Here is a 10,504-nt window from a genome sequence, read left to right on the forward strand (position 1 = left end):
CTCTAGAAGCCCTTCTCTCCTCCTCTGATGCCCCTCTCTCCTCCTCTGATCCCCCTCTTTCCCCCCTGATGCCCCTCTCTCCCCACTGATGCCCCTCTCTACTCCTCTGATGCCCCTCTCTCCTCCTCTGATCCCCCTCTTTCCCCCCTGATGCCCCTCTCTCCCCACTGATGCCCCTCTCTCCTCCTCTGATCCCCCTCTCTCCTCCCCTGATGCCCCCTCTTTTCTAGGAGGTGAGAATGTTTGCTGGGTATGAGGGGATCGCAGGGTTCTACAGCCCTAAAAGCCCCGATAATGTGTATAGAAACAGCAGGGACCGGCTTTATAAATTAAACCCCATTATTCTTCTTCTAAATATTTTTTTTTTTAAATTCCTTTCAAATAAAAGAGATTTTTATACTTTAGTGTTTAACCTGCACTGGGGGGTCTCTTTCATGAGGGTCTAGATAAAGAGGGGGCAACCTGTGTTTCTCTGGCACGTGTCTCTATGATTTGTCTGCGAGTAAACTCAGAAGGTGAGCGCGGCGGTAACCTGTTACTTCCGGGGCTTCGTCTGACGGCATTTACGTCGCTTCTGTTTCGAGAATAAATAGTTTGTCCTCCCATTATCCCCGAGAAGTCAGACGCAGCCGGTATTTAAAAGGGAAACAAACAGGGAGGGGCGGCAGTGCCATCCTCCGCCATAATTATCTCAAGAAGCAAGCGGGGCCCGGCCCTCCGAGACATTACACGCGTGCCACGCAGTCTGAAGCCACTCTGGGCATGTGGTTACCACGCACCGGCCCGCAAGCCACTGATATCCCTGTGTGCGACCCTTAAAAACGTACTTTTAATCAATTAAAGGAATTTATATATTATTGTAGATATAATAAATATTATTAGATTATATTTACATCATTATTATTTAATATAATATAATATATATTAGATTAATATTTTATATAATAATATTTATATTATATTCATTATAAAATATATTACACAATTATTAATATTATTAATATGATTATTATGATTATTATTATTATTATTATTATTATTATTATTTGTATAGCACCTGCAACTCCCGCAGCACTTCATACAGTCCTTACCTTTAAAGGGTCTGACAAAACTAGAACTGACAGACTAAGACGACCCAATACATTAGATAAAGGGGGCTCGGCTCGCAAGCTTACAATCTAGAGGGAATGGGGTTTAAAAAGACGCTAAAGCCTTGTAAAATATATATATTTTTTAATTTCTTTCACAACCTCAATTGAACAATCTATGTACATATTAGGATGACCGAGAAAGAATAAAAAAATGTTTTCATTAAAAAAAAAAAAATGGAAAAGGTCTTATTGGGAATTTTTGGACTCCGGAATTAGTGGCTAGCTTCATAAATGCGTTACTGTCCCTTTAATACCCCGTGATACAATGTACCCACAGATACAGCGTATCACATGGACCTACAAACCGTGAGCGTGGCCCCCGGCAGGTGGACTTTCACAGGGTCCGGGTTAATATCTCATCCGCCACTTAGTCCTGAGATACTCATTAAACTGCATCGGTTACCTGGACAAAAACTTTACAATCATTCGCTGGGCAGAAATAATCGGCCAGATGTTCCGATTGAATTAACGGTCGCGTCTGCTGAGAATATTTCCCACAATGCACCTGACTCCCTCTTTCTGATTGGCTACTTTCATCTATGAGGTTTTCAATTTTTGCCCAAAATGCCCAAATAGCAACAGGTAGGCTGATATTTGTTAATAAAAATATAAAAAAAACGCTGGCCTGTTAAAAAAAATATGTTAATTTTAATTTAAATAATAAAAAATGTTTTAATGTTATTTAAATTTTACATTAAAACCTGCCAATCAGAGACCCCTTTAATTTTTGTACAGATTTGCAGATTTAGGATTGTTTCATATGAATGATTTTTTTTGTTTTTAATATTGCCCCCCCCATTTGCCGTTACACATGGGGTTAAAATAAAATCTGTGTGAATTCCAGGCCATTGAGTAATTCTTGCTTTCCCCCCCAAAAAAACCCAGCGTTATCCATTGACCATATGGCTGATATACGTTTATCACTAATAATAATCTGACCCAGGAATAGTCTGCAGCTCAAAATAAAACAAATAACAAATAAACAAACAATAATAAACAAATACAAACAAATATACGTTGCTTGCATCATAATTCACCTTTACAATCAATTACACAGGCAGCTGAGGGAACCACGTACCCCCCCAACATGGCAAATGGCCAAAGAGGGGCACTTTTGTTTTGGGGGTGTGGTTAGAGGTGGGGCTGTGGGTGTGGCTATTTGTATAACTGTGTGGGGCATTTAGAAGAAGAATAATGGGTTTTATTTACCCCGTTTAATTTATAAAGCCGTTTCCTGCTGTTTCTATACACATTATCGGGGCTTTTAGGGCTGTAGAACCCTGCGATCCCCTCATACCCAGCAAACATTCTGACCTCCTAGAAAAGAGGGGCATCAGGGAAAGAAAGTGGGGCATCTGGGGAGGAAAAAAGGGGCATAGGGATTTTGGGACCACAGAGGGACTAGAAAGGGGGGTCATCGGGGGAGAAGAGAGGGGCATCAAGAGAGGAAAGAGGGGCATCAGGCTCTAATCAGCAGTTTATTGGTAACTTTAAATAAAAGTTTTGTTATTAAATTTACTATTAAGTTGTTGCAAAAAAAAATTATTTTCAGGGTAGGAAAGTTATAAAAATGCCGCATCGCCTGCCTGCGTATGAGCGACTTTCTAAAAGTTTTCCTGACCGTGCGCCTTCGCCCAGCGCTGCACAAGGAAAGTTCCGGATTTTGAAGATCCGGGACCAGTATGGGGGGCTGGGGGGAGGTTGGGACTGGAGGGTGAGTGCTGAGGGCAGTTATTTCCAGACAGGGCCCCATTTCCTATTTGCCCTGGGGAAATTTCCCCTTAACCCCCCGAAATCTAAAGGGAAATTATTTTTTAAGTAACATCGGCGATAATAAATGTAACAAAAATTGTTTAAAATCAGTTTATATCTTTATTTCTGACTCTTTCTTTATTTGGAAACATTTTCTGTCCATTCTGAATACAGTGTATCCTTTCTGCTCCTCTGACCGGAACCTGTTGGAATTAAATAAAAAATAAAAATGTGGTAATTTTAAAAATGAGGGGCTAATCCCAGATGGCACTGTCAGAGGTGAGCGGGGAATAATCCCAGGCAGAGGTACTAGAGGTGGCGGTGGTCAAGGAGAGGGGGTAATTCCAGGCAGAACCATCAAGGAGAGGGGGTAATTCCAGGCAGAACCATCAAGGAGAGGGGGTAATTCCAGGCAGGACCATCAAGGAGAGGGGGTAATTCCAGGCAGGACCATCAAGGAGAGGGGTAATTGCAGGCAGAACCATCAAGGAGAGGGGGTAATTGCAGGCAGGACCACTAGAGGTTCGGAGGAAATGGGGTTCCCAGGCAGAACCGTCAGAGGGGAGGGTCGTTTTAATGGCAAGAATAAATTGCCCCATTCACCAAACTGCCCCCTGGAACCCCACCCCAGACAGGGTTTTGGGAGGCTTGACACTATTCACTAATATTGTGAAATGAGGCAGTTCTGGGACCCTCACCCTGGCTGGCGCACATTAGCCCCTTGATGGGTCAGTTTGGGCACATTTCCCCCAGGCAAGGCAGTTTTGGAACACTAGCCCCTGGCTATTATCCCATTAACCCCTGGGTGGATCAATTCTGAATCAAAGATTTGCCCCTGACTGAGGCAGTCCTGCCATATTTACCCCTGCCTGCAGCAGTTCTGCTATATTAGCCCCTGGTTGGGGCAGTTCCGACACACTTGCCCCTATTTGAGGCGACTGCAGTCCCTGGCTGAGGGTAGTGAGACTGTGGCAGGCAGTGTCGGGCTGTGGGAGCGGAGGGTGTGCGGAGGGTGTAGATCTGGCTCGTTCCCACGTGGGGGCTGACGCTGCCTGCGCTGCACTCAATGAGCGGCTATAAAACGGATCCAGAGCCTGGGAGCAGCACCGGGGAGAGAGGCGGACAGATCGCAGCTCCACACTCACTGCGCAGGGAGCACACTGCCGGCAGCCGGGGGTACAGAGACCAGAGACCAGAGACCAGAACCCAGAACCCAGAGCCCAGAACCCAGAGACCAGAACCCAGAGACCAGAGCCCAGAACCCAGAGACCAGAGCCCAGAACCCAGAACCCAGAGACCAGAACCCAGAGACCAGAACCCAGAGCTAAGCAGAGAGACCAGAACCTGGAGCAGAACCCAGAGCAAAGCAGAGAGACCAGAACCTAGAGCAAATCCAGAGTAAAGCAGGGAGACCAGAACCCGGAGGAGAACCAGGGTTAAGCAGAGAGAGACCAGAACCCAGAGACCAGAACCCAGAGACCAGAACCCAGAGCCCAGAGCCCAGAGCTAAGCAGAGAGACCAGAACCTGGAGGAGAACCAGGGTTAAGCAGAGAGAGACCAGAACCTGAAGCAGAAACCAGAACCTGCTTGAGGATCCACAGCAAAGCAGAGAGCCCAGAACCTACAATAAGAAGCTCAAGGGAAAGCTGGGAGCCTTAAACCTGGGAGTCCAGAGGAAATAACCGGAACCACAAACACCTACAGGAGACTCCAGATACAGAGGCAGGCTGCAGGGACCCCAGCAACCAGGGAGACCCCCACCTGAAGGACATGCACCCTACACTCACCTGTCCTGCGGACCAGCATCTTCTTGGATCGGCTGCCCACTGATGGTCTGGTCAGGGGTGGGGTGGGCAATCTCCTTCGCAGACCAGCAGGAGGCTGGAAAGTTTACAGTGAGCCACACCATAAATCTAATTTCTCACACACCTCTCCCTGAGCTCTGGATTAAACAATAACATGTCCTTTGGCTGCTCCTGAGCCCAGTATCTGGACAAGGTAAGATTCCAGAATTTATTACTGATCAAATAAAAAAAGGGGGAAGAGAAAAAACAAACAAACAAAAACAAGAGAACAAAGGGAGGGGAGAATCTTAAAGGGAACAGAACGCTTTCATACATCAGACTATTCTGGGATTAAGGTGTATTAGGAACAGAGAGGTGATCCCCAGAGAAGGAGGACATGGGGTCACCAAGCTGTCACTGATGAGTTTGTGGTCAGGCTCAATGTGACTTCAGAACTTTCTATTGGAATTCCCAAAGGCCCGAGAAACTCTGAATTTCATGATTAACTTTGAGAGCCCGTTAGTGGAGAGGGGGGGTATTTCTTCCATGGATTGCCAAAGTGACTGCCAAAACAGCACCATGTACAATGGCACTGACACGGAAACAGGGACTTACCCCTACACCTTGCAGATCACACTTGCCCTCATCACCTTGGTGGGCATCCTCATGCTCTTCACTGTGTTTGGAAATGTCCTGGTCGTCATAGCTGTTTTCACCAGCAGAGCCCTCAAGGCCCCTCAGAACTTGTTCTTGGTTTCTCTGGCATCAGCAGATATTCTGGTGGCCACCTTAGTGATCCCATTTTCCTTGGCCAACGAAGTCATGGGGTACTGGTACTTTGGGAAAGTATGGTGTGAGATATACCTGGCATTAGATGTCCTCTTCTGCACCTCCTCCATAGTTCACCTATGTGCCATCAGCTTGGACAGGTACTGGTCCATCACACAAGCCATTGAGTACAACCTGAAGAGGACACCACGCAGGATCAAGTGTATCATATTCATAGTGTGGGTGATCTCTGCTGTCATATCCTTCCCACCTCTCATCACCATAGAAAAGGAGAGTGGCAAAGAAGAAGATCCCAGATGTAAAATCAACGATGAAAAATGGTACATCATATCATCTAGCATCGGTTCCTTCTTTGCCCCTTGCGTGATCATGGTTTTAGTCTACATCCGTATTTATCAAATTGCAAAAAGGAGGACCAGGGTCCCACCCAGGCAGAGGAGCAATGGGGAGCCTGACAAAAAACAGAATGGCTTTGGGGACAAGGACCTCCCGGTCAAATTAAATGGAGAGAAGGCTGGGGGCTCAGATGACCCCCGGCACAGAGAAGAGGAGGCCAATGGTGTAGACCTGGAGGACTCCTCGTCTTCTGAGCACCAGGAGGACCATCCGTATTCCTCCAAGAAAAAACATGACAAACTCCCTAGAGGAAAAGGTAAAACCAAGCTCAGCCAGATCAAGCCAGGAGACAGCTTGCCCAGGAGAGAAGAAGAAGACATGAATGCCAAAGGGTCCAGGTGGAGGGGAAGGCAGAACAGAGAGAAGAGGTTCACGTTTGTCCTGGCTGTGGTTATCGGGGTTTTTGTCATCTGCTGGTTTCCCTTCTTTTTTACTTATTCCCTGATGGCCATCTGTGATAGCTGCAATGTCCCCGATACCTTGTTCAAATTCTTCTTCTGGTTTGGTTACTGTAACAGCTCCCTGAACCCAGTGATCTACACGATATTTAACCAGGATTTCCGAAGGGCGTTTAAAAAGATTCTGTGTAAAGGGGAGAGGAAAAGAATCGTGTGATTCGAGAAACGATCCCATCGCTGACACCATCTTTTTAGGACAATCTGTGCGATCGGTTTCGGTGTCTTCACTCCTGGAGACCCCAGGACATCAAATAAAACATTCAAAAGACTTTATTTTCTAAGGAGCTACACCTAACAGCAAAAGCACTTTGATTTTTTTGGTGGGGAGGGGGGAAAAATGAAAGGGGGGGCAAAGAACCCTACAAATCGACATATTTCATGCAACTTGCTTCTTGGTATCCAGATGACATCCTGATCCCTTTTTTAAGGCACTCTGCTTTCAAACCAATATGATTGCTTAAATATATTTTATTACTAAAAGTGAAATTCTTTATCGATACCGGCAGGCATCTCATCATTCGTATATTTTTTATATAAATGTGCGAGGTTTAACCCATTAATGCGTATGTATTATTAATATCGAGTATCAGGTTCCTCTCTGTTTGGTTAACGTTGTATAGAGCTATCCTTTATTTTTTTTGTTAAAATTTCGACATACATTTTTTTTGCTTTCCATTGTAATATTTTGAAATTGTGGGGGGGGGGGAGAAAGAAGGGCTTTTTAACCCTTCCAGCGCCACAGAGGAGTGCAGAACCAAAGCCATTTCAAGATTTGCTGATCAAAGGGTTAATCCACTTCTTGCTGGTAAGGAGGATTTGTTAAGTGTAACCAAGTAGTATTTTTTTGCAATCCCTTAGTGATAGTGAAATAGTTAAATTCAAGTGCAAAGGATGCATTGGCTTCCAGCGCTGGAGAGGTTAAGAGTGCTATGGGAGAGAATGCTGAGAGCTCAGAGCTTAACAATACATAACAAAACCATCCGATATGCATTTACAGCAGGGGGACGGGTTTAACCCTTTCACTGGGGAATGCTTTTGGAAAATATATGCTGTAGTGTTGCATTGAAATTATTGACTGCTGAAGAGGTTTGATAAATAGGATTTTCACCCAAACGGGAAGAATTTACAAAGCTGCACGATCCGAATACATTGAGTATCTGTACAGCTAGCCTCTGTTAAGCGTTTTTTAAAATTATAGATGAAAGGGTTGCATGGTGCCGCTCGGCAAACAACAGGTTAAAGGATTGGAAGGGCTGTATCATTCTCAGTTTTTCTTAGCTTTCTGACACTCAAAGGGTTAAAGTGCAATTTGCCTCCCAGCAGGCGCATTTGGAATTTCAACACTCCTGTCTTGGTTGCTTCGGGATAAAGGGTTAAAACTGCACAAGGGCCATTAAGCACTTAACCCCACAAGTGCCAGATTACTGCGTTAGGCCTCGTGAAGCGCTATTTCCACCTTACTGCTACTTAAAGGGTTACTGTACGATGTTTTCCCACGCAGTGACCCAGGGCTGAATTAACTGCATGATACGCTGCCTGTAGACGAGGCAGACTGCAGCTCCCATGACGATGAGCCAGCCGTGAGCTTACTCTGTTAGGATGCTGGCTTAGCATTATAGGAATTGCAGCTGGGCGGCTTCCTGGGAGCTGGGTGGGGGACTGGAAATGAGAGGGTTAAAACCCAGCAAATGTAATGTGTCTTGTTAGTGAACTCAATTTTGATATTAAATTTACGGCCGATGATTCTCTGCGCCATTCGGTGACTTACCAGGCGTTTAAAAGCTGAAAATATAACCTTTGATGGAAGTGGCACTCGTTGTTGGGTCATTTAAGCCACTTTCAGTACTGAAAGTGTTAAAAGTACAGAACGTTGCACGTTTAATTCTGCAAACGCCATAGGGACGTGCGATTCACTACCTAGCAACACCTCTGATAACAAAAGGGTTAACAATGTATATCTGCTCACCAAGTGCTTCTCACGCTGAGTGCGAGCCCGCTGAGTGCGAGCCCGCTGAGTGCGACCCCGCTGAGTGTGACCCCGCTGAGTGTGACCCGCCCCGGTGCCGACGGCACATCAGGGGGCAACAGCTGCTAGACAGGGACAGACAAGCTCCTGCACCCCAACTCTCATCATTGCCAGCCAAAGGCAGGCGTGACGTTGCAGCGACCATCGGTTGTTGAGCCACAGAGCTCTCTTTTCTGAGCTTTGGCATCTATTAACCCTTTATATGCCTTTGTTTGACGTTTCGATCAATGTGAAACTGCATGTGACGATGTTTTAATGATGTCAGAATTAACCATGTAAGACAAAGGGAGCCGTCCATCAATGTGCCACGTGCCCGGCGTTAATCTTTGGTCTAAGGTGACACCTATGGAAATTTGCCTTAGGAAGGAATTCTTTTCAGTAAGGGTAGTGGATGCATGGAGCAGCCTTTCAACAGAAGTGGTAGAGGTTAATCCAGTGAGTGGAGTTAATATTGTAATAGGAAAGACACTATGCTGACCTTAAGCCAGGGCCAAGTTAGGCTCAAGGTCTTAGAACAACTGAAATAAAGGGTAGATTAGACGGCCCAATGTCCCTGATCTGCCAAGACTGGGTTAAAATAGTTGCCACTCGGTCACCCTACTGCTGGGGTAACCATTGTGTCTGTGGGAAACTAGACACCTATGAGTATTACACACTGCCCTGCCATGTGTATAATCCATACATTGGCCTAAAGAGATTTCCTCAGTGTATGCGTTTTACCCTCTACCCCTGGCAGTGAATAGGTTAAGAAGTAGACAAATACGCATTCACTCTTGGACTGAAATTGTTAAAAGGCTTCTTTAATGGGAGCTTTGGCAGTGAATAGGTTAACATCAGTCTGCAATGTGGCACCCATGAAATGGTTAATGCGCCTTCTGGTCTAGTTATTATACGAAGGATGTTCCATGCGGTGTATATGCAGCACTGGCGTGGTACCTGCCGTCACTGCGCAGCTGCCCGGCACTCGAAGGGTGAAACAAATTATAAAAACTATTAAAAAAAAGCAAAGTTCCTCCTCAGCCGCAGAATTTTAAATAATTCTTCAATTAAGTGCCATTTTCTTCCTTCATAATTTTTTACAGGGAACATTTAATTGTCATGTGACACAAAGGCTAGCATTGATAGGTTGTTGCCATAGCAGCTGAAAACTTTTTTTTTTTTTTTTTTTTTAAAGAGAGAAATCAGTGCTGGGTTCAAGAAATTTTTATGAATTATTATCTAATTAATAAGGACGTTTAAGAAGCAGCCCGATTCCTGCACCGATTATAAAATATTAAAATAATAATAAAAAAAATACAGAATGAACAGCCAATCGGGACGAAGCGATCGGACATATGGTGGGAAATAAGTTTTAAGCACAAGAGACAGACGTTGAACGTTTTATTAGTTTTTTTGTATATAATATTAATGAATTAATTGTTTTACGGATTAAAGCAGAATAGAGGGTTTTGTATCGATTAACGGAAAGTTTCTTTTTTTCAGGTGACAGAAACGCTTTAAAAGGTCAAAATGTAACAGAAAATGAACCTGTTTACATCTGCTAATCTACCTCATGATTAACCCCTCCAATTCCAGAGCGGAATAAACGCACACGTGGGTCAGTGTAAAATCTTTGGTTCCAATGTTTATCCCCCAAATCAACCCCCCCCCCAACGGCAGAGACGTTAATATTATTGCAGGAAAACCTGTGATTTTATTCCCCCCCAATCAGCTGAACAACTGTTTCTTAATAAAAGCAGCGGATTTCATGAACCGTGGCTGAGAGTGATGATGCTTGTAAACGGGGTACTCAAACACAACGTTTTTATTTTGTGCATTTTATGATTTTACCCGTTTTTATTTGGATGAATTTATTAACCTATTGGCCTGAAATGTCCCGTGATGATGTCATCATAATAAGAATCTTACCAAACTTACCATAAAACTTCTTTTATTGCAAATAAAGTAAAGGGGTAAAAAAATTATACACTGATTTATCTATACATTATACAGGGGCCAGCTCACTGATTTATCTATACATTATACAGGGGCCGGTCACTGATTTATCTATACATTATACAGGGGGGCGGCTCACTGATTTATCTATACATTATACAGGGGGCCGGTCACTGATTTACCTATACATTATACAGGGGCCGGTCACTGAT

General features: G+C 44.5%; 1 protein-coding gene across 1 annotated transcript; it reads left to right on the forward strand.

The window, feature by feature from the left end:
* The first annotated feature begins 5,011 nt into the window (after positions 1–5,011).
* Positions 5,012–6,545, forward strand: ADRA2A (adrenoceptor alpha 2A). Its single transcript, XM_053450350.1, has one exon. The coding sequence runs from the start codon at positions 5,187–5,189 to the stop codon at positions 6,486–6,488; it is 1,302 nt and encodes a 433-aa protein (XP_053306325.1). The 5' UTR covers positions 5,012–5,186; the 3' UTR covers positions 6,489–6,545.
* Positions 6,546–10,504: the final 3,959 nt, after the last annotated feature.

Source organism: Spea bombifrons, chromosome 11, assembly GCF_027358695.1.
Source record: "Spea bombifrons isolate aSpeBom1 chromosome 11, aSpeBom1.2.pri, whole genome shotgun sequence".
NCBI lineage: Eukaryota > Metazoa > Chordata > Amphibia > Anura > Pelobatidae > Spea > Spea bombifrons.

What these genes read in the sequence shown, in the direction of transcription:
- ADRA2A (XM_053450350.1), top strand. Translation starts at nt 5,187, where the DNA reads ATGATTAACTTTGAGAGCCCGTTAGTGGAGAGGGGGGGTATTTCTTCC.